The sequence below is a fragment of the Salvelinus alpinus genome, chromosome 13 (assembly GCF_045679555.1).
Source record: "Salvelinus alpinus chromosome 13, SLU_Salpinus.1, whole genome shotgun sequence".
Classification (NCBI taxonomy): Eukaryota; Metazoa; Chordata; class Actinopteri; order Salmoniformes; family Salmonidae; genus Salvelinus; species Salvelinus alpinus.
Window position 1 is genome coordinate 54,201,655 of NC_092098.1, and position 27,195 is coordinate 54,228,849.

Sequence of the window (27,195 nt, forward strand, 5' to 3'; positions counted from 1 at the left end):
GTAGTGGTTGGTGGTAGTGGTTGGTGGTAGTGGTTGGTGGTAGTGGTTGGTGGTAGTGGTTGGTGGTAGTGGTAGTGGTTGGTGGTAGTGGTTGGTGGTAGTGGTTGGTGGTAGTGGTTGGTGGTAGTGGTAGTTGTTGGTGGTAGTGGTAGTGGTGGTTAGTGGTAGTGGTTGGTGGTAGGTGGTTGGTGGTAGTGGTAGTGGTTGGTGGTAGTGGTTGGTGGTAGTGGTTGGTGGTAGTGGTTGGTGGTAGTGGTTGGTGGTAGTGGTTGGTGGTAGGTGGTTGGTGGTAGTGGTAGTGGTTGCTGGTAGTGGTTGGTGGTAGTGGTTGGTGGTAGTGGTTGGTGGTAGTGGTTGGTGGTAGTGGTTGGTGGTAGTGGTTGGTGGTAGTGGTGGTTGGTGGTTGGTGGTAGGTGGTAGTGGTCGGTGGTAGGTGGTAGTGGTTGGTGGTAGTGGTTGGTGGTAGTGGTTGGTGGTAGGTGGTAGTGGTTGGTGGTAGTGGTTGGTGGTTGGTGGTAGTGGTTTGTGGTAGTGGTAGTGGTAGTGGTTGGTGGTAGTGGTTGGTGGTAGTGGTAGTGGTGGTTAGTGGTAGTGGTTGGTGGTAGTGGTTGGTGGTAGTGGTTGGTGGTAGTGGTGGTTGGTGGTAGTGGTGGTTGGTGGTAGTGGTTGGTGGTAGTGGTTGGTGCTAGTGGTTGGTGCTAGTGGTTGGTGCTAGTGGTTGGTGGTAGTGGTGGTTGGTGGTTGGTGCTAGGTGGTAGTGGTTGGTGGTAGTGGTTGGTGGTAGTGGTGGTTGGTGGTTGGTGCTAGGTGGTAGTGGTTGGTGGTAGTGGTTGGTGCTAGTGGTTGGTGGTAGTGGTTGGTTGTAGTGGTTGGTGCTAGTGGTTGGTGGTTGGTGGTAGGTGGTAGTGGTTGGTGGTAGTGGTTGGTGGTAGTGGTTGGTGGTAGTGGTGGTTGGTGGTTGGTGGTAGTGGTTGGTGGTAGTGGTGGTTGGTGGTAGTGGTTGGTGGTAGTGGTGGTTGGTGGTAGTGGTTGGTGGTAGTGGTTGGTGGTTGGTGGTTGGTGGTAGTGGTTGGTGGTAGTGGTGGTTGGTGGTTGGTGGTAGTGGTGGTTGGTGGTTGGTGGTAGTGGTTGGTGGTAGTGGTTGGTGGTAGTGGTTGGTGCTAGTGGTTGGTGGTAGTGGTTGGTGCTAGTGGTTGGTGCTAGTGGTTGGTGGTAGTGGTTGGTGGTAGTGGTGGTTGGTGGTTGGTGCTAGGTGGTAGTGGTTGGTGGTAGTGGTGGTTGGTGCTAGGTGGTTGGTGCTAGGTGGTAGTGGTTGGTGGTAGTGGTTGGTGCTAGTGGTTGGTGGTAGTGGTTGGTGCTAGTGGTTGGTGGTAGTGGTTGGTGGTAGTGGTTGGTGGTAGTGGTTGGTGGTTGGTGGTAGGTGGTAGTGGTTGGTGGTAGTGGTTGGTGGTAGTGGTTGGTGGTAGTGGTGGTTGGTGGTTGGTGGTTGGTGGTAGTGGTTGGTGGTAGTGGTTGGTGGTATTGGTTGGTGGTAGTGGTTGGTGGTAGTGGTTGGTGGTAGTGGTTGGTGGTAGTGGTTGGTGGTAGTGGTTGGTGGTAGTGGTAGGTAGTGGTAGTGGTAGGTGGTTGGTGGTAGGTGGTTGGTGGTAGTGGTAGGTGGTTGGTGGTAGTGGTAGTGGTTGGTGGTAGTGGTTGGTGGTAGTGGTTGGTGGTAGTGGTTGGTGCTAGTGGTTGGTGGTTGGTGGTAGGTGGTAGTGGTTGGTGGTAGTGGTTGGTGGTAGTGGTGGTTGGTGGTTGGTGGTTGGTGGTAGTGGTTGGTGGTAGTGGTTGGTGGTAGTGGTTGGTGGTAGTGGTTGGTGGTAGTGGTTGGTGGTAGTGGTTGGTGGTAGTGGTTGGTGGTAGTGGTTGGTGGTAGTGGTTGGTGGTAGTGGTTGGTGGTAGTGGTAGGTAGTGGTAGTGGTAGGTGGTTGGTGGTAGGTGGTTGGTGGTAGTGGTAGGTGGTTGGTGGTAGTGGTAGTGGTTGGTGGTAGTGGTTGGTGGTAGTGGTTGGTGGTAGTGGTTGGTGGTAGTGGTTGGTGGTAGTGGTTGGTGGTAGGTGGTAGTGGTTGGTGGTAGTGGTTGGTGGTAGTGGTTGGTGGTAGTGGTTGGTGGTAGTGGTTGGTGGTAGTGGTAGTTGTTGGTGGTAGTGGTAGTGGTGGTTAGTGGTAGTGGTTGGTGGTAGGTGGTTGGTGGTAGTGGTAGTGGTTGGTGGTAGTGGTTGGTGGTAGTGGTTGGTGGTAGTGGTTGGTGGTAGTGGTTGGTGGTAGGTGGTTGGTGGTAGTGGTAGTGGTTGGTGGTAGTGGTTGGTGGTAGTGGTTGGTGGTAGTGGTTGGTGGTAGTGGTTGGTGGTAGTGGTTGGTGGTAGTGGTGGTTGGTGGTTGGTGGTAGGTGGTAGTGGTCGGTGGTAGGTGGTAGTGGTTGGTGGTAGTGGTTGGTGGTAGTGGTTGGTGGTAGGTGGTAGTGGTTGGTGGTAGTGGTTGGTGGTTGGTGGTAGTGGTTTGTGGTAGTGGTAGTGGTTGGTGGTAGTGGTTGGTGGTAGTGGTAGTGGTGGTTAGTGGTAGTGGTTGGTGGTAGTGGTTGGTGGTAGTGGTTGGTGGTAGTGGTGGTTGGTGGTAGTGGTGGTTGGTGGTAGTGGTGGTTGGTGGTAGTGGTTGGTGGTAGTGGTTGGTGCTAGTGGTTGGTGCTAGTGGTTGGTGCTAGTGGTTGGTGGTAGTGGTGGTTGGTGGTTGGTGCTAGGTGGTAGTGGTTGGTGGTAGTGGTTGGTGGTAGTGGTGGTTGGTGGTTGGTGCTAGGTGGTAGTGGTTGGTGGTAGTGGTTGGTGCTAGTGGTTGGTGGTAGTGGTTGGTTGGTGGTTGGTGGTAGGTGGTAGTGGTTGGTGGTAGTGGTTGGTGCTAGTGGTTGGTGGTTGGTGGTAGGTGGTAGTGGTTGGTGGTAGTGGTTGGTGGTAGTGGTTGGTGGTAGTGGTGGTTGGTGGTTGGTGGTAGTGGTTGGTGGTAGTGGTGGTTGGTGGTAGTGGTTGGTGGTAGTGGTTGGTGGTAGTGGTGGTTGGTGGTTGGTGGTAGTGGTTGGTGGTAGTGGTGGTTGGTGGTAGTGGTTGGTGGTAGTGGTTGGTGGTAGTGGTGGTTGGTGGTTGGTGGTAGTGGTTGGTGGTAGTGGTTGGTGGTAGTGGTTGGTGGTTGGTGTTAGGTGGTTGGTGGTAGTGTTTGGTGGTAGTGGTTGGTGGTAGTGGTAGTGGTTGGTTGTAGGTGGTTGGTGGTTGGTGGTAGGTGGTAGTGGTAGTGGTTAGTGGTAGTGGTTGGTGGTAGTGGTTGGTGGTAGTGGTAGTGGTTGGTGGTAGTGGTTGGTGGTAGTGGTTGGTGGTAGTGGTAGTGGTTGGTGGTAGTGGTTGGTGGTGGTAGTGGTTGGTGGTAGTGGTTGGTGGTAGTGGTTGGTAGTGGTTGGTGGTAGTGGTTGGTGGTAGTGGTAGTGGTTGGTGGTAGTGGTTGGTGGTTGGTGGTAGTGGTTGGTGGTAGTGGTTGGTGGTAGTGGTTGGTGGTAGTGGTTGGTGGTAGTGGTTGGTGCTAGTGGTTGGTGGTAGTGGTTGGTGCTAGTGGTTGGTGGTAGTGGTTGGTGGTAGTGGTTGGTGGTAGTGGTTGGTGGTTGGTGGTAGGTGGTAGTGGTTGGTGGTAGTGGTTGGTGGTAGTGGTTGGTGGTAGTGGTGGTTGGTGGTTGGTGGTTGGTGGTAGTGGTTGGTGGTAGTGGTTGGTGGTATTGGTTGGTGGTAGTGGTTGGTGGTAGTGGTTGGTGGTAGTGGTTGGTGGTAGTGGTTGGTGGTAGTGGTTGGTGGTAGTGGTAGGTAGTGGTAGTGGTAGGTGGTTGGTGGTAGGTGGTTGGTGGTAGTGGTAGGTGGTTGGTGGTAGTGGTAGTGGTTGGTGGTAGTGGTTGGTGGTAGTGGTTGGTGGTAGTGGTTGGTGCTAGTGGTTGGTGGTTGGTGGTAGGTGGTAGTGGTTGGTGGTAGTGGTTGGTGGTAGTGGTTGGTGGTAGTGGTGGTTGGTGGTTGGTGGTTGGTGGTAGTGGTTGGTGGTAGTGGTTGGTGGTAGTGGTTGGTGGTAGTGGTTGGTGGTAGTGGTTGGTGGTAGTGGTTGGTGGTAGTGGTTGGTGGTAGTGGTTGGTGGTAGTGGTTGGTGGTAGTGGTTGGTGGTAGTGGTTGGTGGTAGTGGTAGGTAGTGGTAGTGGTAGGTGGTTGGTGGTAGGTGGTTGGTGGTAGTGGTAGGTGGTTGGTGGTAGTGGTAGTGGTTGGTGGTAGTGGTTGGTGGTAGTGGTTGGTGGTAGTGGTTGGTGGTAGTGGTTGGTGGTAGGTGGTAGTGGTTGGTGGTAGTGGTTGGTGGTAGTGGTTGGTGGTAGTGGTTGGTGGTAGTGGTTGGTGGTAGTGGTAGTTGTTGGTGGTAGTGGTAGTGGTGGTTAGTGGTAGTGGTTGGTGGTAGGTGGTTGGTGGTAGTGGTAGTGGTTGGTGGTAGTGGTTGGTGGTAGTGGTTGGTGGTAGTGGTTGGTGGTAGTGGTTGGTGGTAGGTGGTTGGTGGTAGTGGTAGTGGTTGGTGGTAGTGGTTGGTGGTAGTGGTTGGTGGTAGTGGTTGGTGGTAGTGGTTGGTGGTAGTGGTTGGTGGTAGTGGTGGTTGGTGGTTGGTGGTAGGTGGTAGTGGTCGGTGGTAGGTGGTAGTGGTTGGTGGTAGTGGTTGGTGGTAGTGGTTGGTGGTAGGTGGTAGTGGTTGGTGGTAGTGGTTGGTGGTTGGTGGTAGTGGTTTGTGGTAGTGGTAGTGGTTGGTGGTAGTGGTTGGTGGTAGTGGTAGTGGTGGTTAGTGGTAGTGGTTGGTGGTAGTGGTTGGTGGTAGTGGTTGGTGGTAGTGGTGGTTGGTGGTAGTGGTGGTTGGTGGTAGTGGTGGTTGGTGGTAGTGGTTGGTGGTAGTGGTTGGTGCTAGTGGTTGGTGCTAGTGGTTGGTGCTAGTGGTTGGTGGTAGTGGTGGTTGGTGGTTGGTGCTAGGTGGTAGTGGTTGGTGGTAGTGGTTGGTGGTAGTGGTGGTTGGTGGTTGGTGCTAGGTGGTAGTGGTTGGTGGTAGTGGTTGGTGCTAGTGGTTGGTGGTAGTGGTTGGTTGGTGGTTGGTGGTAGGTGGTAGTGGTTGGTGGTAGTGGTTGGTGCTAGTGGTTGGTGGTTGGTGGTAGGTGGTAGTGGTTGGTGGTAGTGGTTGGTGGTAGTGGTTGGTGGTAGTGGTGGTTGGTGGTTGGTGGTAGTGGTTGGTGGTAGTGGTGGTTGGTGGTAGTGGTTGGTGGTAGTGGTTGGTGGTAGTGGTGGTTGGTGGTTGGTGGTAGTGGTTGGTGGTAGTGGTGGTTGGTGGTAGTGGTTGGTGGTAGTGGTTGGTGGTAGTGGTGGTTGGTGGTTGGTGGTAGTGGTTGGTGGTAGTGGTTGGTGGTAGTGGTTGGTGGTTGGTGTTAGGTGGTTGGTGGTAGTGTTTGGTGGTAGTGGTTGGTGGTAGTGGTAGTGGTTGGTTGTAGGTGGTTGGTGGTTGGTGGTAGGTGGTAGTGGTAGTGGTTAGTGGTAGTGGTTGGTGGTAGTGGTTGGTGGTAGTGGTAGTGGTTGGTGGTAGTGGTTGGTGGTAGTGGTTGGTGGTAGTGGTAGTGGTTGGTGGTAGTGGTTGGTGGTGGTAGTGGTTGGTGGTAGTGGTTGGTGGTAGTGGTTGGTAGTGGTTGGTGGTAGTGGTTGGTGGTAGTGGTACTGGTTGGTGGTAGTGGTTGGTGGTTGGTGGTAGTGGTTGGTGGTAGTGGTTGGTGGTAGTGGTTGGTGGTAGTGGTTGGTGGTAGTGGTAGGTAGTCGTAGTGGTAGGTGGTTGGTGGTAGTGGTAGTGGTTGGTGGTAGTGGTTGGTGGTAGTGGTAGTGGTTGGTGGTAGTGGTTGGTGGTAGAGGTAGGTAGTGGTAGTGGTTGGTGGTAGTGGTTGGTGGTAGTGGTAGGTAGTGGTAGTGGTAGGTGGTTGGTGGTAGTGGTTGGTGGTAGTGGTAGTGGTTGGTGGTAGTGGTTGGTGGTAGTGGTAGTGGTTGGTGGTAGTGGTTGGTGGTTGGTGGTAGTGGTTGGTGGTAGTGGTTGGTGGTAGTGGTTGGTGGTAGTGGTTGGTGGTAGTGGTAGGTAGTGGTAGTGGTAGGTGGTTGGTGGTAGTGGTAGTGGTTGGTGGTAGTGGTTGGTGGTAGTGGTAGTGGTTGGTGGTAGTGGTTGGTGGTAGAGGTAGGTAGTGGTAGTGGTTGGTGGTAGTGGTTGGTGGTAGTGGTAGGTAGTGGTAGTGGTAGGTGGTAGGTGGTTGGTGGTAGTGGTAGTGGTTGGTGGTAGTGGTTGGTGGTAGTGGTAGTGGTTGGTGGTAGTGGTTGGTGGTAGTGGTAGTAGTGGTTGGTGGTAGTGGTTGGTGGTAGTGGTTGGTGGTAGTGGTTGGTGGTAGTGGTTGGTGGTAGTGGTAGTGGTTGGTGGTAGTGGTTGGTGGTAGTGGTTGGTGGTAGTGGTAGTGGTTGGTGGTACTGGTTGGTGGTAGTGGTAGTAGTGGTTGGTGGTAGTGGTTGGTGGTAGTGGTTGGTGGTAGTGGTTGGTGGTAGTGGTTGGTGGTAGTGGTAGTGGTTGGTGGTAGTGGTTGGTGGTAGTGGTAGTAGTGGTTGGTGGTAGGTGGTTGGTGGTAGTGGTAGTGGTTGGTGGTAGTGGTTGGTGGTAGTGGTTGGTGGTAGTGGTTGGTGGTAGTGGTTGGTGGTAGTGGTAGGTAGTGGTAGGTAGTGGTAGTGGTAGGTGGTTGGTGGTTGGTGGTAGGTGGTTGGTGGTAGTGGTTGGTGGTAGTGGTTGGTGGTAGTGGTTGGTGGTAGTGGTTGGTGGTAGTGGTTGGTGGTAGTGGTTGGTGGTAGTGGTTGGTGGTAGTGGTAGTGGTTGGTGGTAGTGGTTGGTGGTAGTGGTTGGTGGTAGTGGTTGGTGGTAGTGGTTGGTGGTAGTGGTTGGTGGTAGTGGTTGGTGGTAGTGGTTGGTGGTAGTGGTTGGTGGTAGTGGTTGGTGGTAGTGGTTAGTGGTAGTGGTTGGTGGTAGTGGTTGGTGGTAGTGGTTGGTGGTAGTGGTTGGTGGTAGTGGTTGGTGGTAGGTGGTAGTGGTTGGTGGTAGTGGTTGGTGGTAGGTGGTAGTGGTTGGTGGTAGTGGTTGGTGGTAGTGGTTGGTGGTAGTGGTTGGTGGTAGTGGTTGGTGGTAGTGGTAGTGGTTGGTGGTAGTGGTTGGTGGTAGTGGTTGGTGGTAGTGGTTGGTGGTAGTGGTAGTTGTTGGTGGTAGTGGTAGTGGTGGTTAGTGGTAGTGGTTGGTGGTAGGTGGTTGGTGGTAGTGGTAGTGGTTGGTGGTAGTGGTTGGTGGTAGTGGTTGGTGGTAGTGGTTGGTGGTAGTGGTTGGTGGTAGTGGTTGGTGGTAGGTGGTTGGTGGTAGTGGTAGTGGTTGCTGGTAGTGGTTGGTGGTAGTGGTTGGTGGTAGTGGTTGGTGGTAGTGGTTGGTGGTAGTGGTTGGTGGTAGTGGTTGGTGGTAGTGGTGGTTGGTGGTTGGTGGTAGGTGGTAGTGGTCGGTGGTAGGTGGTAGTGGTTGGTGGTAGTGGTTGGTGGTAGTGGTTGGTGGTAGGTGGTAGTGGTTGGTGGTAGTGGTTGGTGGTTGGTGGTAGTGGTTTGTGGTAGTGGTAGTGGTAGTGGTTGGTGGTAGTGGTTGGTGGTAGTGGTAGTGGTGGTTAGTGGTAGTGGTTGGTGGTAGTGGTTGGTGGTAGTGGTTGGTGGTAGTGGTGGTTGGTGGTAGTGGTGGTTGGTGGTAGTGGTTGGTGGTAGTGGTTGGTGCTAGTGGTTGGTGCTAGTGGTTGGTGCTAGTGGTTGGTGGTAGTGGTGGTTGGTGCTAGGTGGTAGTGGTTGGTGGTAGTGGTTGGTGGTAGTGGTGGTTGGTGGTTGGTGCTAGGTGGTAGTGGTTGGTGGTAGTGGTTGGTGCTAGTGGTTGGTGGTAGTGGTTGGTTGTAGTGGTTGGTGCTAGTGGTTGGTGGTTGGTGGTAGGTGGTAGTGGTTGGTGGTAGTGGTTGGTGGTAGTGGTTGGTGGTAGTGGTGGTTGGTGGTTGGTGGTAGTGGTTGGTGGTAGTGGTGGTTGGTGGTAGTGGTTGGTGGTAGTGGTGGTTGGTGGTAGTGGTTGGTGGTAGTGGTTGGTGGTAGTGGTGGTTGGTGGTTGGTGGTAGTGGTTGGTGGTAGTGGTGGTTGGTGGTTGGTGGTAGTGGTTGGTGGTAGTGGTGGTTGGTGGTTGGTGGTAGTGGTTGGTGGTAGTGGTTGGTGGTAGTGGTTGGTGGTAGTGGTTGGTGGTAGTGGTGGTTGGTGGTTGGTGGTAGTGGTTGGTGGTAGTGGTGGTTGGTGGTTGGTGGTAGTGGTTGGTGGTAGTGGTTGGTGGTAGTGGTGGTTGGTGGTTGGTGGTAGTGGTTGGTGGTAGTGGTTGGTGGTAGTGGTTGGTGGTTGGTGTTAGGTGGTTGGTGGTAGTGTTTGGTGGTAGTGGTTGGTGGTAGTGGTAGTGGTTGGTGGTAGGTGGTTGGTGGTTGGTGGTAGGTGGTAGTGGTAGTGGTTAGTGGTAGTGGTTGGTGGTAGTGGTTGGTGGTAGTGGTAGTGGTTGGTGGTAGTGGTTGGTGGTAGTGGTAGTGGTTGGTGGTAGTGGTTGGTGGTAGTGGTTGGTGGTGGTAGTGGTTGGTGGTAGTGGTTGGTGGTAGTGGTTGGTAGTGGTTGGTGGTAGTGGTTGGTGGTAGTGGTAGTGGTTGGTGGTAGTGGTTGGTGGTTGGTGGTAGTGGTTGGTGGTAGTGGTTGGTGCTAGGTGGTAGTGGTTGGTGGTAGTGGTTGGTGGTAGTGGTGGTTGGTGGTTGGTGCTAGGTGGTAGTGGTTGGTGGTAGTGGTTGGTGCTAGTGGTTGGTGGTAGTGGTTGGTTGTAGTGGTTGGTGCTAGTGGTTGGTGGTTGGTGGTAGGTGGTAGTGGTTGGTGGTAGTGGTTGGTGGTAGTGGTTGGTGGTAGTGGTGGTTGGTGGTTGGTGGTAGTGGTTGGTGGTAGTGGTGGTTGGTGGTAGTGGTTGGTGGTAGTGGTGGTTGGTGGTAGTGGTTGGTGGTAGTGGTTGGTGGTAGTGGTGGTTGGTGGTTGGTGGTAGTGGTTGGTGGTAGTGGTGGTTGGTGGTTGGTGGTAGTGGTTGGTGGTAGTGGTTGGTGGTAGTGGTGGTTGGTGGTTGGTGGTAGTGGTTGGTGGTAGTGGTTGGTGGTAGTGGTTGGTGGTTGGTGTTAGGTGGTTGGTGGTAGTGTTTGGTGGTAGTGGTTGGTGGTAGTGGTAGTGGTTGGTGGTAGGTGGTTGGTGGTTGGTGGTAGGTGGTAGTGGTAGTGGTTAGTGGTAGTGGTTGGTGGTAGTGGTTGGTGGTAGTGGTAGTGGTTGGTGGTAGTGGTTGGTGGTAGTGGTTGGTGGTAGTGGTAGTGGTTGGTGGTAGTGGTTGGTGGTAGTGGTTGGTGGTGGTAGTGGTTGGTGGTAGTGGTTGGTGGTAGTGGTTGGTAGTGGTTGGTGGTAGTGGTTGGTGGTAGTGGTAGTGGTTGGTGGTAGTGGTTGGTGGTTGGTGGTAGTGGTTGGTGGTAGTGGTTGGTGGTAGTGGTTGGTGGTAGTGGTTGGTGGTAGTGGTAGGTAGTGGTAGTGGTAGGTGGTTGGTGGTAGTGGTAGTGGTTGGTGGTAGTGGTTGGTGGTAGTGGTAGTGGTTGGTGGTAGTGGTTGGTGGTAGAGGTAGGTAGTGGTAGTGGTTGGTGGTAGTGGTTGGTGGTAGTGGTAGGTAGTGGTAGTGGTAGGTGGTAGGTGGTTGGTGGTAGTGGTTGGTGGTAGTGGTAGTGGTTGGTGGTAGTGGTAGTGGTAGTGGTTGGTGGTAGTGGTTGGTGGTTGGTGGTAGTGGTTGGTGGTAGTGGTTGGTGGTAGTGGTTGGTGGTAGTGGTTGGTGGTAGTGGTAGGTAGTGGTAGTGGTAGGTGGTTGGTGGTAGTGGTTGGTGGTAGTGGTTGGTGGTAGTGGTAGTGGTTGGTGGTAGTGGTTGGTGGTAGAGGTAGGTAGTGGTAGTGGTTGGTGGTAGTGGTTGGTGGTAGTGGTAGGTAGTGGTAGTGGTAGGTGGTAGGTGGTTGGTGGTAGTGGTAGTGGTTGGTGGTAGTGGTTGGTGGTAGTGGTAGTGGTTGGTGGTAGTGGTTGGTGGTAGTGGTAGTAGTGGTTGGTGGTAGTGGTTGGTGGTAGTGGTTGGTGGTAGTGGTTGGTGGTAGTGGTTGGTGGTAGTGGTAGTGGTTGGTGGTAGTGGTTGGTGGTAGTGGTTGGTGGTAGTGGTAGTGGTTGGTGGTAGTGGTTGGTGGTAGTGGTTGGTGGTAGTGGTTGGTGGTACTGGTTGGTGGTAGTGGTAGTAGTGGTTGGTGGTAGTGGTTGGTGGTAGTGGTTGGTGGTAGTGGTTGGTGGTAGTGGTTGGTGGTAGTGGTTGGTGGTAGTGGTAGTGGTTGGTGGTAGTGGTTGGTGGTAGTGGTAGTAGTGGTTGGTGGTAGGTGGTTGGTGGTAGTGGTAGTGGTTGGTGGTAGTGGTTGGTGGTAGTGGTTGGTGGTAGTGGTTGGTGGTAGTGGTTGGTGGTAGTGGTTGGTGGTAGTGGTTGGTGGTAGTGGTTGGTGGTAGTGGTTGGTGGTAGTGGTAGGTAGTGGTAGTGGTAGGTGGTTGGTGGTAGTGGTAGTGGTTGGTGGTAGTGGTTGGTGGTAGAGGTAGGTAGTGGTAGTGGTTGGTGGTAGTGGTTGGTGGTAGTGGTAGGTAGTGGTAGTGGTAGGTGGTAGGTGGTTGGTGGTAGTGGTTGGTGGTAGTGGTAGTGGTTGGTGGTAGTGGTTGGTGGTAGTGGTAGTGGTTGGTGGTAGTGGTTGGTGGTTGGTGGTAGTGGTTGGTGGTAGTGGTTGGTGGTAGTGGTTGGTGGTAGTGGTTGGTGGTAGTGGTAGGTAGTGGTAGTGGTAGGTGGTTGGTGGTAGTGGTAGTGGTTGGTGGTAGTGGTTGGTGGTAGTGGTAGTGGTTGGTGGTAGTGGTTGGTGGTAGAGGTAGGTAGTGGTAGTGGTTGGTGGTAGTGGTTGGTGGTAGTGGTAGGTAGTGGTAGTGGTAGGTGGTAGGTGGTTGGTGGTAGTGGTAGTGGTTGGTGGTAGTGGTTGGTGGTAGTGATAGTGGTTGGTGGTAGTGGTTGGTGGTAGTGGTAGTAGTGGTTGGTGGTAGTGGTTGGTGGTAGTGGTTGGTGGTAGTGGTTGGTGGTAGTGGTTGGTGGTAGTGGTAGTGGTTGGTGGTAGTGGTTGGTGGTAGTGGTTGGTGGTAGTGGTAGTGGTTGGTGGTACTGGTTGGTGGTAGTGGTAGTAGTGGTTGGTGGTAGTGGTTGGTGGTAGTGGTTGGTGGTAGTGGTTGGTGGTAGTGGTTGGTGGTAGTGGTAGTGGTTGGTGGTAGTGGTTGGTGGTAGTGGTAGTAGTGGTTGGTGGTAGGTGGTTGGTGGTAGTGGTAGTGGTTGGTGGTAGTGGTTGGTGGTAGTGGTTGGTGGTAGTGGTTGGTGGTAGTGGTTGGTGGTAGTGGTTGGTGGTAGTGGTAGGTAGTGGTAGGTAGTGGTAGTGGTAGGTGGTTGGTGGTTGGTGGTAGGTGGTTGGTGGTAGTGGTTGGTGGTAGTGGTTGGTGGTAGTGGTTGGTGGTAGTGGTTGGTGGTAGTGGTTGGTGGTAGTGGTTGGTGGTAGTGGTAGTGGTTGGTGGTAGTGGTTGGTGGTAGTGGTTGGTGGTAGTGGTTGGTGGTAGTGGTTGGTGGTAGTGGTTGGTGGTAGTGGTTGGTGGTAGTGGTTGGTGGTAGTGGTTGGTGGTAGTGGTTGGTGGTAGTGGTTAGTGGTAGTGGTTGGTGGTAGTGGTTGGTGGTAGTGGTTGGTGGTAGTGGTTGGTGGTAGTGGTTGGTGGTAGGTGGTAGTGGTTGGTGGTAGTGGTTGGTGGTAGTGGTAGTGGTTGGTGGTAGTGGTTGGTGGTAGTGGTTGGTGGTAGTGGTTGGTGGTAGTGGTAGTGGTTGGTGGTAGTGGTTGGTGGTAGTGGTTGGTGGTAGTGGTAGTGGTTGGTGGTAGTGGTTGGTGGTAGTGGTTAGTGGTAGTGGTTGGTGGTAGTGGTGGTTGGTGGTTGGTGGTAGGTGGTAGTGGTTGGTGGTAGTGGTAGTGGTAGTGGTTGGTGGTAGTGGTTGGTGGTAGTGGTTGGTGGTAGTGGTTGGTGGTAGTGGTTGGTGGTAGTGGTTGGTGGTAGGTGGTAGTGGTTGGTGGTAGTGGTTGGTGGTTGGTGGTAGTGGTTTGTGGTAGTGGTAGTGGTAGTGGTGGTTGGTGGTTGGTGCTAGGTGGTAGTGGTTGGTGGTAGTGGTGGTTGGTGGTTGGTGCTAGGTGGTAGTGGTTGGTGGTAGTGGTTGGTGCTAGTGGTTGGTGGTAGTGGTTGGTGGTAGTGGTTGGTGGTAGTGGTTGGTGGTTGGTGGTAGGTGGTAGTGGTTGGTGGTAGTGGTTGGTGGTAGTGGTGGTTGGTGGTTGGTGGTTGGTGGTAGTGGTTGGTGGTAGTGGTTGGTGGTAGTGGTTGGTGGTAGTGGTTGGTGGTAGTGGTTGGTGGTAGTGGTAGTGGTTGGTGGTAGTGGTTGGTGGTAGTGGTTGGTGGTAGTGGTTGGTGGTAGTGGTTGGTGGTAGTGGTTGGTGGTAGTGGTTGGTGGTAGTGGTTGGTGGCAGTGGTTGGTGGTAGTGGTTGGTGGTAGTGGTAGGTAGTGGTAGTGGTTGGTGGTTGGTGGTAGGTGGTTGGTGGTAGTGGTAGGTGGTTGGTGGTAGTGGTAGTGGTTGGTGGTAGTGGTTGGTGGTAGTGGTTGGTGGTAGTGGTAGTGGTGTGTGGTAGTGGTAGTGGTAGTGGTTGGTGGTAGTGGTTGGTGGTAGTGGTTGGTGGTAGTGGTTGGTGGTAGTGGTTGGTGGTAGTGGTAGTGGTTGGTGGTAGTGGTTGGTGGTAGTGGTTGGTGGTAGTGGTTGGTGGTAGTGGTAGTGGTTGGTGGTAGTGGTTGGTGGTAGTGGTTGGTGGTAGTGGTTGGTGGTAGTGGTTGGTGGTAGTGGTTGGTGGTAGGTGGTAGTGGTTGGTGGTAGTGGTTGGTGGTAGTGGTTGGTGGTAGTGGTAGTGGTTGGTGGTAGTGGTAGTGGTTGGTGGTAGTGGTTGGTGGTAGTGGTTGGTGGTAGTGGTTGGTGGTAGTGGTTGGTGGTAGGTGGTAGTGGTAGTGGTAGTGGTTGGTGGTAGTGGTTGGTGGTAGTGGTTGGTGGTAGTGGTTGGTGGTAGTGGTTGGTGGTAGTGGTTAGTGGTAGTGGTTGGTGGTAGTGGTTGGTGGTAGTGGTTGGTGGTAGGTGGTAGTGGTTGGTGGTAGTGGTTGGTGGTAGTGGTTGGTGGTAGTGGTAGTGGTTGGTGGTAGTGGTAGTGGTGGTTAGTGGTAGTGGTTGGTGGTAGGTGGTTGGTGGTAGTGGTAGTGGTTGGTGGTAGTGGTTGGTGGTAGTGGTAGTGGTTGGTGGTAGTGGTTGGTGGTAGTGGTTGGTGGTAGTGGTTGGTGGTAGTGGTTGGTGGTAGTGGTTGGTGGTAGTGGTTGGTGGTAGTGGTTGGTGGTAGTGGTTGGTGGTAGTGGTTGGTGGTAGTGGTTGGTGGTAGTGGTTGGTGGTAGGTGGTAGGTGGTAGTGGTTGGTGGTAGTGGTTGGTGGTTGGTGGTAGTGGTTTGTGGTAGTGGTAGTGGTAGTGGTTGGTGGTAGTGGTTGGTGGTAGTGGTAGTGGTGGATAGTGGTAGTGGTTGGTGGTAGTGGTTGGTGGTAGTGGTGGTTGGTGGTAGTGGTTGGTGGTAGTGGTTGGTGGTAGTGGTTGGTGGTAGTGGTAGTGGTTGGTGGTAGTGGTTGGTGGTAGTGGTAGGTGGTAGTGGTGGATAGTGGTAGTGGTTGGTGGTAGTGGTTGGTGGTAGTGGTTGGTGGTAGTGGTTGGTGGTAGTGGTTGGTGCTAGTGGTTGGTGGTAGTGGTTGGTGCTAGTGGTTGGTGCTAGTGGTTGGTGGTAGTGGTTGGTGGTTGGTGCTAGGTGGTAGTGGTTGGTGGTAGTGGTTGGTGGTAGTGGTGGTTGGTGGTTGGTGCTAGTGGTTGGTGGTAGTGGTGGTTAGTGGTAGTGGTTGGTGGTAGTGGTTGGTGGTAGTGGTTGGTGGTAGTGGTTGGTGGTAGTGGTTGGTGGTTGGTGGTTGGTGGTAGTGGTTGGTGGTAGTGGTGGTTGGTGGTAGTGGTTGGTGGTAGTGGTTGGTGGTAGTGGTTGGTGGTAGTGGTGGTTGGTGGTAGTGGTTGGTGGTAGTGGTGGTTGGTGGTAGTGGTTGGTGGTAGTGGTGGTTGGTGGTTGGTGGTAGTGGTTGGTGGTAGTGGTTGGTGGTAGTGGTGGTTGGTGGTAGTGGTTGGTGGTAGTGGTTGGTGGTAGTGGTTGGTGGTAGTGGTAGTGGTTGGTGTTAGGTGGTTGGTGGTAGTGTTTGGTGGTAGTGGTTGGTGGTAGTGGTAGTGGTTGGTGGTAGGTGGTTGGTGGTTGGTGGTAGGTGGTAGTGGTAGTGGTTAGTGGTAGTGGTTGGTGGTAGTGGTTGGTGGTAGTGGTAGTGGTTGGTGGTAGTGGTTGGTGGTAGTGGTTGGTGGTAGTGGTTGGTGGTAGTGGTTGGTGGTAGTGGTTGGTGGTAGTGGTTGGTGGTAGTGGTTGGTGGTGGTAGTGGTTGGTGGTAGTGGTAGTGGTTGGATGTAGTGGTTGGTGGTTGGTGGTAGTGGTTGGTGGTAGTGGTTGGTGGTAGTGGTTGGTGGTAGTGGTAGTGGTAGGTGGTAGGTGGTAGTGGTTGGTGGTAGTGGTTGGTGGTAGTGGTTGGTGGTAGTGGTAGTGGTTGGTGGTAGTGATTTTTGGTAGTGGTAGGTAGTGGTAAGTGGTTGGTGGTAGTGGTAGTGGTTGGTGGTAGTGGTTGGTGGTAGTGGTTGGTGGTAGTGGTTGGTGGTAGTGGTTGGTGGTTGGTGGTTGGTGGTAGTGGTTAGTGGTAGTGGTAGTGGTTGGTGGTAGTGGTTGGTGGTAGTGGTTGGTGGTAGTGGTTGGTGGTAGTGGTTGGTGGTAGTGGTTGGTGGTAGTGGTTGGTGGTAGTGGTTGGTGGTTGGTGGTAGTGGTAGTGGTTGGTGGTAGTGGTTGGTGGTAGTGGTTGGTGGTAGTGGTTGGTGGTAGTGGTTGGTGGTAGTGGTTGGTGGTAGTGGTTGGTGGTAGTGGTTGGTGGTAGTGGTAGTGGTTGGTGGTAGTGGTTGGTGGTAGTGGTAGTGGTTGGTGGTAGGTAATGGTAGTGGTAGGTGGTAGGTGGTAGTGGTTGGTGGTAGTGGTTGGTGGTAGTGGTTGGTGGTAGTGGTAGTGGTTGGTGGTAGTGATTTTTGGTAGTGGTAGGTAGTGGTAGGTGGTAGGTGGTTGGTGGTAGTGGTAGTGGTTGGTGGTAGTGGTTGGTGGTAGTGGTTGGTGGTAGTGGTTGGTGGTAGTGGTTGGTGGTAGTGGTTGGTGGTAGTGGTTGGTGGTAGTGGTTGGTGGTAGTGGTAGTGGTTGGTGGTAGTGGTTGGTGGTAGTGGTAGTGGTTGGTGGTAGTGGTTGGTGGTAGTGGTAGTGGTTGGTGGTAGGTAATGGTAGTGGTATGTGGTAGGTGGTAGTGGTTGGTGGTAGTGGTTGGTGGTAGTGGTAGTGGTTGGTGGTAGTGATTTTTGGTAGTGGTAGGTAGTGGTAGGTGGTAGGTGGTTGGTGGTAGTGGTAGTGGTTGGTGGTAGTGGTTGGTGGTAGTGGTTGGTGGTAGTGGTTGGTGGTAGTGGTTGGTGGTTGGTGGTAGTGGTAGTGGTTGGTGGTAGTGGTTGGTGGTAGTGGTTGGTGGTAGTGGTAGTAGTTGGTGGTAGTGGTTGGTGGTAGTGGTTGGTGGTAGTGGTTGGTGGTAGTGGTAGTGGTTGGTGGTAGTGGTTGGTGGTAGTGGTTGGTGGTAGTGGTAGTGGTTGGTGGTAGTGGTTGGTGGTAGTGGTTGGTGGTAGTGGTTGGTGGTAGTGGTTGGTGGTAGTGGTTGGTGGTAGTGGTTGGTGGTAGGTGGTAGTGGTTGGTGGTAGTGGTTGGTGGTAGTGGTAGGTGGTAGTGGTTGGTGGTAGTGGTAGTGGTTGGTGGTAGTGGTTGGTGGTAGTGGTTGGTGGTAGTGGTAGTAGTGGTTGGTGGTAGTGGTTGGTGGTTGGTGGTAGTGGTTGGTGGTAGTGGTAGGTGGTAGTGGTTGGTGGTAGTGGTAGTGGTTGGTGGTAGTGGTAGGTGGTAGTGGTTGGTGGTAGTGGTAGTGGTTGGTGGTAGTGGTAGGTGGTAGTGGTTGGTGGTAGTGGTTGGTGGTAGTGGTAGTGGTAGGTGGTAGTGGTAGGTGGTAGTGGTTGGTGGTAGTGGTTGGTGGTAGTGGTAGTGGTTGGTGGTAGTGGTTGGTGGTAGTGGTTGGTGGTAGTGGTTGGTGGTAGTGGTTGGTGGTAGTGGTAGGTGGTAGTGGTTGGTGGTAGTGGTTGGTGGTTGGTGGTAGTGGTTGGTGGTAGTGGTTGGTGGTAGTGGTTGGTGGTAGTGGTTGGTGGTAGTGGTTGGTGGTAGTGGTAGGTGGTAGTGGTTGGTGGTAGTGGTTGGTGGTAGTGGTTGGTGGTAGTGGTTGGTGGTAGTGGTAGGTGGTAGTGGTTGGTGGTAGTGGTTGGTGGTAGTGGTTGGTGGTAGTGGTTGGTGGTAGTGGTTGGAGGTAGTGGTAGTGGTTGGTGGTAGTGGTAGGTGGTAGTGGTTGGTGGTAGTGGTTGGTGATGGTGGTTGGTGGTAGTGGTTGGTGGTAGTGGTTGGTGGTAGTGGTTGGTGGTAGTGGTTGGTGGTAGTGGTAGGTGGTAGTGGTTGGTGGTAGTGGTTGGTGGTAGTGGTTGGTGGTAGTGGTAGGTGGTTGGTGGTTGGTGGTAGTGGTTGGTGGTAGTGGTTGGTGGTAGTGGTAGTGGTTGGTGGTAGTGGTTGGTGGTAGTGGTTGGTGGTAGTGGTTGGTGGTAGTGGTAGGTGGTAGTGGTTGGTGGTAGTGGTTGGTGGTAGTGGTTGGTGGTAGTGGTTGGTGGTAGTGGTTGGTGGTAGTGGTAGGTGGTAGTGGTAGGTGGTAGTGGTTGGTGGTAGTGGTTGGTGGTAGTGGTAGTGGTTGGTGGTAGTGGTTGGTGGTAGTGGTTGGTGGTAGTGGTTGGTGGTAGTGGTTGGTGGTAGTGGTTGGTGGTAGTGGTTGGTGGTAGTGGTTGGTGGTAGTGGTTGGTGGTAGTGGTTGGTGGTAGTGGTAGTGGTTGGTGGTAGTGGTTGGTGGTAGTGGTAGTGGTTGGTGGTAGTGGTTGGTGGTAGTGGTTGGTGGTAGTGGTTGGTGGTAGTGGTTGGTGGTAGTGGTTGGTGGTAGTGGTTGGTGGTAGTGGTAGTGGTAGTGGTTGGTGGTAGTGGTTGGTGGTAGTGGTAGTGGTTGGTGGTAGTGGTTGGTGGTAGTGGTTGGTGGTAGTGGTTGGTGGTAGTGGTTGGTGGTAGTGGTTGGTGGTAGTGGTTGGTGGTAGTGGTTGGTGGTAGTGGTTGGTGGTAGTGGTTGGTGGCAGTGGTTGGTGGTAGTGGTTGGTGGTAGTGGTTGGTGGTAGTGGTTGGTGGTAGTGGTTGGTGGTAGTGGTTGGTGGTAGTGGTTGGTGGTAGTGGTTGGTGGTAGTGGTTGGTGGTAGTGGTTGGTGGCAGTGGTTGGTGGTAGTGGTTGGTGGTAGTGGTAGTGGTTGGTGGTAGTGGTTGGTGGTAGTGGTTGGTGGTAGTGGTAGGTAGTGGTTGGTGGTAGTGGTTGGTGGCAGTGGTTGGTGGTAGTGGTTGGTGGTAGTGGTAGTGGTTGGTGGTAGTGGTTGGTGGTAGTGGTTGGTGGTAGTGGTTGGTGGCAGTGGTTGGTGGTAGTGGTTGGTGGTAGTGGTAGTGGTTGGTGGTAGTGGTTGGTGGTAGTGGTTGGTGGCAGTGGTTGGTGGTAGTGGTTGGTGGTAGTGGTAGTGGTTGGTGGTAGTGGTTGGTGGTAGTGGTTGGTGGTAGTGGTTGGTGGTAGTGGTTGGTGGTAGTGGTTAGTGGTAGTGGTTGGTGGTAGTGGTTGGTGGTAGTGGTTGGTGGTAGTGGTTGGTGGTAGTGGTTGGTGGTACTGGTTGGTGGTAGTGGTTGGTGGTAGTGGTAGTGGTTGGTGGTAGTGGTTGGTGGCAGTGGTTGGTGGTAGTGGTTGGTGGTAGTGGTAGTGGTTGGTGGTAGTGGTTGGTGGTAGTGGTTGGTGGTAGTGGTTGGTGGTACTGGTTGGTGGCAGTGGTTGGTGGTAGTGGTTGGTGGTAGTGGTAGTGGTTGGTGGTAGTGGTTGGTGGTAGTGGTTGGTGGTAGTGGTTGGTGGTACTGGTTGGTGGCAGTGGTTGGTGGTAGTGGTTGGTGGTAGTGGTAGTGGTTGGTGGTAGTGGTTGGTGGTAGTGGTTGGTGGTAGTGGTTGGTGGTAGTGGTTGGTGGTAGTGGTTGGTGGCAGTGGTTGGTGGTAGTGGTTGGTGGTAGTGGTAGTGGTTGGTGGTAGTGGTTGGTGGTAGTGGTTGGTGGTAGTGGTAGTGGTTGGTGGTAGTGGTTGGTGGTAGTGGTTGGTGGTAGTGGTTGGTGGTAGTGGTTGGTGGTAGTGGTTGGTGGTAGTGGTTGGTGGTAGTGGTTGGTGGTAGTGGTTGGTGGCAGTGGTTGGTGGTAGTGGTAGTGGTTGGTGGTAGTGGTTGGTGGTAGTGGTTGGTGGTAGTGGTTGGTGGTAGTGGTTGGTGGTAGTGGTTGGTGGTAGTGGTTGGTGGTAGTGGTTGGTGGTAGTGGTTGGTGGTAGTGGTTGGTGGTAGTGGTTGGTGGTACTGGTTGGTGGTAGTGGTTGGTGGTAGTGGTTGGTGGTAGTGGTTGGTGGTAGTGGTAGTGGTTGGTGGTAGTGGTTAGTGGTAGTGGTTGGTGGTAGTGGTTGGTGGTAGTGGTTGGTGGTAGTGGTAGTGGTTGGTGGTAGTGGTTGGTGGTAGTGTAGTGGTGGTGGTAGGTGGTTGGTGGTAGTGGTAGTGGTTGGTGGTAGTGGTTAGTGGTTAGTGGTAATGTTTGCAACACCATGTGGGTTCTAGTCTCTCTGGATCCATCCAGCAATACTGGAAGTCACCATGGATAAGAGAATCTGCCACTAAATGTCATTATTTACAGTATCCATACACTCTCTTACTACTCCCACACACACACTTACTTCAGGTCAACCCTGCAGATGTGTGTGAGTCTGGACCTGCCAGTTCCGCAGGATTCCAGAAGGTAGTGGGACTCTAGAACTACCCCTCTGACTGCAGCCATGGTTGGACTGTCCTCTTGGTCCACTGACACACACACCAACACACTGCACCCCTTAGACACATCGTTACGCCATGACCTGAGAGAGAGAGATAGAGACAGAGAGAGAGAGGGAAAGTGAGACAGAGAGAGACAGAGAAAGACAGAGAAAGACAGAGAGACAGAGAGACAGAGAGACAGAGAGAGAGAGAGACAGAGAGAGAGAGAGAGAGAGGGAAAGAGAGACAGAGAAAGACAGAGAAAGACAGAGAGACAGAGAGACAGAGAGACAGAGAGACAGAGAGAGTGGGGCAAAGGAAAGATGAACATAGGGGTAACTATGTAGGAAGAGTACAGTTTAGCCTCAGTACTAGTAGTCAATGCTTAGGTTATAAATTAGGGAGGGGAAACCTAGTGAGGGTTTAGAGCTGGGGTGAACAACTCCGGCCTCAAACGCTTACTTTCCTCTGATTTTCCTTTCTATATCGCATGTTACTGAGAGGTCAGTCTCTGTTAAAAGACCAGAACCTGGTAAAACCCTGGATCATTGTTATTCTAACTTCCGCGACGCATATAAGGCCCTCCCCCGCCCTCCTTTCAGAAAAGCTGACCATGACTCCATTTTGTTGCTCCCCGACTATAGACAGAAACTAAAACAGGAAGCTCTCGCGCTCAGGTCTGTTCAACGCTGGTCCGACCAATCTGATTCCACGCTTCGAGATTGCTTCGATCACGTGGACTGGGATATGTTCCGCACTGCGTCAAACAACAACATTGACGAATACGCTGATTCGGTGAGCGAGTTTATTAGCAAGTGCATCGGGGATGTTGTACCCACAGCGTTTATTAAAACATTCCTAACCAGAAACCGTGGATTGAAGGCAGCATTCGCGTGAAACTGAAAGCGCGAACCACTGCTTTTAACCAGGGCAAAGTGACCGGAAACATGACCGAATACAAACAGTGTAGCTATTCCCTCCTCCGCAAAGCAATCAAACAAGCTCAGCGTCAGTATAGAGACAAAGTGGAGTCGCAATTCAACGGCTCAGATACGAGAGGTATGTGGCAGGGTCTACAGTCAATCACGGACTATAAAAGAAAACCAGCCCCGTTGCGGACCAGGATGTCTTGCACCCGGACAGACTAAACAACTTCTTTGCTCGCTTTGAGGACAATACAGTGCCACTGACTCGGCCCGCTACCAAAACCTGCGGGCTCTCCTTCACTGTAGCCAATGTGAGTAAAACATTTAAACATGTTAACCATTGCAAGGCTGCAGGCCCAGACAGCATCCCCAGCGGCGTCCTCAGAGCATGCGCAGACCAGCTGGCTGGTGTGTTTACGGACATATTCAATCAATCCTTATCCCAGTCTGCTGTTCCCACATGCTTCAAGAGGGCCACCATTGTTCCTGTTCCCAAGAAAGCTAAGGTAACTGAGCTAAACGACTACCGCCCCGTAGCACTCACTTCTAGCATCATGAAGTGCTTTGAGAGACTAGTCAAGGACCATATCACCTCCATCCTACCTGACACCCTAGACCCACTCCAATTTGCTTACCGCCCCAACAGGTCCACAGACGACGCAATCGCAACCACACTGCACACTGCCCTAACCCATCTGGACAAGAGGAATACCTATGTGAGAATGCTGTTCATCGACTACAGCTCAGCATTTAACACCATAGTACCCTCCAGACTCGTTATCAAGCTCGAGACCTTGGGTCTCGATCCCACCCTGTGCAACTGGGTACTGGACTTCCTGACGGGCCGCCCCCAGGTGGTGAGGGTAGGTAACATCTCCACCCCACTGATCCTCAACACTGGGGCCCCACAAGGGTGCGTTCTGAGCCCTCTCCTGTACTCCCTGTTCACCCACGACTGCGTGGCCATGCACGCCTCCAACTCAATCATCAAGTTTGCAGACGACACTAGAGTGGTAGGCTTGATTACCAACAACGACGAGACGGCCTACAGGGAGGAGGTGAGGGCCCTCGGAGTGTGGTGTCAGGAAAATAACCTGACACTCAACGTCAACAAAACAAAGGAGATGATCGTGGACTTCAGGAAACAGCAGAGGGAGCACCCCCCTATCCACATCGACGGGACAGTAGTGGAGAGGGTAGTAAATTTTAAGTTCCTTGGCGTACACATCACGGACAAACTGAAATGGTCCACCCACACAGACAGCGTGGTGAAGAAGGCGCAGCAGCGCCTCTTCAACCTCAGGAGACTGAAGAAATTTGGCTTGTCACCAAAAGCACTCACAAACTTTACAGATGCACAATCGAGAGCATCCTGTCGGGCTGTATCACCGCCTGGTACGGCAACTGCTCCGCCCATAACCGTAAGGCTCTCCAGAGGGTAGTGAGGTCTGCACAACGCATCACCGGGGGCAAACTACCTTTCCTCCAGGACACCTACACCACCCGATGTCACAGGAAGGCCAAAAAGATCATCAAGGACAACAACCACCCGAGCCACTGCCTGTTCACCCCGCTATCATCCAGAAGGCGAGGTCAGTACAGGTGCATCAAAGCTGGGAGCGAGAGACTGAATAACGGCTTCTATCTCAAGGCCATCAGACTGTTAAACAGCCATCACTAACATTTAGTGGCTGCTGCCAACATACTTACTCAACTCCAGCCACTTTAATTATGTAAAAATGTATGTAAAAAATGTATCACTAGCCACTTTAAACAATGCCACTTCATATAATGTTTACATACCCTACATTACTCATCTCATATGTATATACTGTACTCTATACCATCTACTGCATCTTGCCTATGCCGTTCTGTACCATCACTCATTCATATATCTTTATGTACATATTCTTTATCCCTTTACACTTCTGTGTTTAAGGTAGTAGTTGTGGAATTGTTAGGTTAGATTACTCGTTGGTTATTACTGCATTGTCGGAACTAGAAGCACAAGCATTTCGCTACACTCGCATTAACATCTGCTAACCATGTGTATGTGACAAATACATTTTGATTTGATCATGTGTGTGTGTGTCTGTGTGTGTGTGTGTGTGTGTGTGTGTGTGTGTGTGTGTGTGTGTGTGTGTGTGTGTGTGTGTGTGTGTGTGTGTGTGTGTGTGTGTGTGTGTGTGTGTGTGTGTGTGTGTGTGTGTGTGTGTGTGTGTGTGTGTGTACTAACCTCAGTACCACATAGTCAGTGTTGGGGTGTGGTGCCATGCTCTGCAGGCTGTACTGGTAGATGTCTGTCTGTCTGTCCAGGGTTTCCAGAACCTTCTCCTGCAGTACGTCTGTCTGCCACAGGGGGCGCTGCCTCAGCAGCCTCTCCAACACATCACTGTGCGGGGCACACACTTCCACAGACACACGCCAACGCCGCAGGGGGTTACCATCAGCCACCTGGGATACTCAGAGACAGAGAGAGAGACAGAGAGAGAGACAGAGAGAGAGAGACAGACAGAGAGACAGAGAGACAGAGAGAGAGACAGAGAGAGAGAGACAGAGAGAGATAAAGATAAAGAGACAGAGAGAGATACAGAGAGAGACAGAGAGACAGAGAGAGAGACAGAGAGAGAGACAGAGAGAGAGACAGAGAGAGAGACAGAGAGAGAGACAGAGAGAGATACAGAGAGAGATACAGAGAGAGATACAGAGAGAGAGACAGAGAGAGATAAAGAGAGAGAGAGAGATACAGAGACAGAGAGACAGAGACAGAGACAGAGAGAGAGAGAGAGAGACAGAGAGAGATACAGAGAGAGAGACAGAGAGAGAGACAGAGAGAGATACAGAGAGAGATACAGAGAGAGATACAGAGAGAGACAGAGAGAGATACAGAGAGAGACAGAGAGAGAGAGAGATACAGAGAGAGAGAGAGAGACAGACAGAGAGACAGAGAGTATAGTATGAGCTATAACGTCTGTAGTGTGTGACTGTAGTGTGTGACTGTAGTGTGTGTCTGTAGTGTGCGACTGTAGTGTGCGACTGTAGTGTGCAACTGTAGTGTGCGTCTGTAGTGTGCGTCTGTAGTGTGCGTCTGTAGTGTGTGACTGTAGTGTGCGTCTGTAGTGTGCGTCTGTAGTGTGCGTCTGTAGTGTGCGACTGTAGTGTGCGACTGTAGTGTGTGACTGTAGTGTGTGACTGTAGTGTGCGTCTGTAGTGTGCGACTGTAGTGTGCGACTGTAGTGTACGTCTGTAGTGTACGTCTGTAGTGTGTGACTGTAGTGTGCGTCTGTAGTGTGCGTCTGTAGTGTACGTCTGTAGTGTGTGACTGTAGTGTGCGTCTGTAGTGTGTGACTGTAGTGTGCGTCTGTAGTGTGTGACTGTAGTGTGCGACTGTAGTGTGTGACTGTAGTGTGTGACTGTAGTGTGCGTCTGTAGTGTGTGACTGTAGTGTGCGTCTGTAGTGTGCGTCTGTAGTGTGCGACTGTAGTGTGCGTCTGCAGTGTGTGACTGTAGTGTGCATCTGTAGTGTGCGTCTGTAGTGTGTGACTGTAGTGTGCGTCTGTAGTGTGTGACTGTAGTGTGCATCTGTAGTGTGTGACTGTAGTGTGCGTCTGTAGTGTGTGACTGTAGTGTGCGTCTGCAGTGTGCGTCTGCAGTGTGCGTCTGTAGTGTGCGACTGTAGTGTGCGTCTGTAGTGTGTGACTGTAGTGTGCATCTGTAGTGTGTGACTGTAGTGTGCGTCTGTAGTGTGTGACTGCAGTGTGCGTCTGTAGTGTGCGACTGTAGTGTGCGTCTGCAGTGTGTGACTGTAGTGTGTGTCTGTAGTGTGTGACTGTAGTGTGTGACTGTAGTGTGCGTCTGTAGTGTGTGACTGTAGTGTGCGTCGGTAGTGTGTGACTGTAGTGTGCGTCTGTAGTGTGCGTCTGTAGTGTGCGTCTGTAGTGTGTGACTGTAGTGTGCGTCTGTAGTGTGTGACTGTAGTGTGCGTCTGTAGTGTGTGACTGTAGTGTGCGACTGTAGTGTGCGACTGTAGTGTGCGACTGTAGTGTGCGACTGCAGTGTGCGACTGTAGTGTGTGACTGTAGTGTGCGTCTGTAGTGTGTGACTGTAGTGTGCGACTGTAGTGTGTGACTGTAGTGTGTGACTGTAGTGTGCGACTGTAGTGTGCGACTGTAGTGTGCGACTGTAGTGTGCGTCTGTAGTGTGCGACTGTAGTGTGCGACTGTAGTGTGCGACTGTAGTGTGCGACTGTAGTGTGCGACTGTAGTGTGCGTCTGTAGTTTGCGTCTGTAGTGTGCGACTGTAGTGTGCGACTGTAGTGTGCGACTGTAGTGTGTGTCTGTAGTGTGCGACTGTAGTGTGTGTCTGTAGTGTGTGACTGTAGTGTGTGTCTGTAGTGTGCGTCTGTAGTGTGTGACTGTAGTGTGTGTCTGTAGTGTGCGACTGTAGTGTGCGTCTGTAGTGTGCGACTGTAGTGTGCAACACACACCTTTTTGAAGGCCAGTTCAGTGTGGTCGGTGGTGACCCGGGACACCCATCCTTTACTCTTGTCTCTGGCCTCCTTCAGTAGGCCCTGCACCAGCCCCTCCATGAGTGTGTGGTAGGACCCTTCCTCCTCCTCCTCCTCCTCCTCATGTGTCTTACACAGCTCGTCCAGAGGGGGCGCTAGTAACTCAGCCTCCCTGTAAGAGTTACAGGATTGACTCACTGTCTCCTGTGGGATCTGAATGGGACGAGAGAAACTATCTGTCAGCTATGAAGTGTATTAGAAACTGTAAGAACAGTGCTAGTTAACTAGGTTAAACCTGGGCCAGGATGTCAAACAAACTGGTTAACTTCTTGGAACTATAGGGGGTGCTGTTCTGCATTAGCATATTTTGGTCTCCAAATTAAACTGCCTCGTGCTAAATTCTTGATCGTACAATATGCATATTATTGTTATTATTGGATAGAAAACACTTTCTAGTTTCTATAGCCGTTGGAATTTTGTCTCTGAGTGGTACAGAACCATATCTACAGCACTTTTCATGACAGGGGTCAGATTTCAGAAATGTTTACCCCTGATCTGGAGTCTGTTTTTAAGGTGACAGTGAATGCTATGAAGAAACCGACACTGCCTACGTCTTCCTCTGGGTGTCTGTACGTCATCACGTTTTGAATGGAATCGATTGCACAATCACAGCCACTATAAAAGAACAAAACGTAGAGGTACCTCCCTTTCTCGTCGCGCGCCTGAAGCGTGAAGGACATCGGACTTGCCTCATTCCAAATCGTTGTTTAGCCAGCAATATTTCTCTGGTCATGTTTTTAGTCGTTATAGTTGTTAAAAACATCATAATGTAGTTAATTTGAACCGTTTTATAGCAATTTATATCCGTTTAGTGCGATTCTGAGGAATTTCTTTGTCGTGCACTTTCTAGCTTTGGGAACGTTTCGGGGTCTCGGTCGTTGTTAGTGGACATTTCGAAGGACAGAGGACATCTATCGACCAAAAGAAGATTACAACATAGAAAGGATACATTGCCCAAGAATCTGATGGAAGAACAGCTCAAAGTAAGCAATATTTAATATGATAAATCGTTGTTCTGTCTAAATATTTTAAACGCATATTTCGCCATTTTGTTTGTTATCGCGTCACTTGGCGAACCCTGTATTGAAAAGTAAGGATAATTTTAAAAATGTAAGTCAGCGGTTGCATTAAGAACTAATTTGTCTTTCGATTCCTGTCAACCCTGTATTTTTTAGTCAAGTATATGATTAGCTTTCAATTAAACTAGATCACTCTGAAAGATGACGTCAGACATTTTGAGGCTTGATTTCCTAGTATTTTCATTGTGTAACCACGGTTTTGTATGGCTAAATATGCACATTTTCGAACAAACTGTATATGTATGTTGTAAAATGATGTTACAGGAGTGTCATCGGAAGAATTCTGAGAAGGTTAGTGAAAAAATTAATATATTTTGGCGGTGATTACGTTATAGCGCTCTTTGGCTGGAATCGATGCTCTGGTAACGTTTTCACATGTGGTATGCTAACTTATCGATTTATTGTGTTTTCGCTGTAAAACGCTTAGAAAATCTGAAATATTGTCTGGAATCACAAGATCTGGGTCTTTCCATTGCTATGCTTTGTCTATTCTTATGAAATGTTTTATTAAGAGTAAATTGGTCATACACGTTGCTCTCTATAGTAATTCTAGTCGTCTTGTGATGGTAGGTGCAATTGTAAACTGTGATTTCTACCTGAAATATGCACTTTTTTCTAACAAAACCTATCCTATACCATAAATATGTTATCAGACTGTCATCTGAAGAGGTTTTTTCTTGGTTAGTGGCTATCAATATCTTAGTTTAGCCAAATTGGTGATAGCACCTGAAGTAGTAAGAAACTGATGGAGTTAGAAAAGTGGTGTATTTTGCTAACGTGTTTAGCTAATAGATTTACATATTTTGTCTTCCCTGTAAAACATTTTAAAAATCTGAAATGGTGGCTTTATTCACAAGATCTGTATCTTTCATCTGGTGTCTTGGACTTGTGATTTAATGATATTTAGATGCTACTATCTACTTGTGAAGCTATGCTAGCTATGCTAATCAGTGTGTGGGGGGGTGGGGGGTGATCCCGGACCCGGGGTAGAGGCTCGTTAGAGGTTAACTAGGTTATACCTGGGCCAGGATGTCAAACAAACTGGTTAACTAGGTTATACCTGGGCCAGTATTTAAACTAACAAACTGGTTAACTAGGTTATACCTGGGCCAGTATTTAAACTAACTGGTTAACTAGGTTATAACTGGGCCAGGATGTCAAACAAACTG

The 27,195-nt window shown here is 51.6% G+C and overlaps 1 protein-coding gene across 3 annotated transcripts in view; it reads right to left on the reverse strand.

The window, feature by feature from the left end:
* LOC139537933 (stAR-related lipid transfer protein 13-like) overlaps positions 1–27,195 on the reverse strand; it is a 142,691-nt gene that overhangs the window by 27,443 nt on the left and 88,053 nt on the right. For all 3 annotated transcript variants that reach the window (XM_071339834.1, XM_071339833.1, XM_071339835.1), the window contains 3 exons: positions 24,867–25,100; positions 22,617–22,834; positions 19,379–19,555 (listed from right to left, as the gene is read on the reverse strand). In XM_071339834.1, coding sequence (XP_071195935.1) covers positions 19,379–19,555; positions 22,617–22,834; positions 24,867–25,100 — 629 coding nt within the window. The remainder of the gene's footprint in view (positions 1–19,378; positions 19,556–22,616; positions 22,835–24,866; positions 25,101–27,195) is intronic.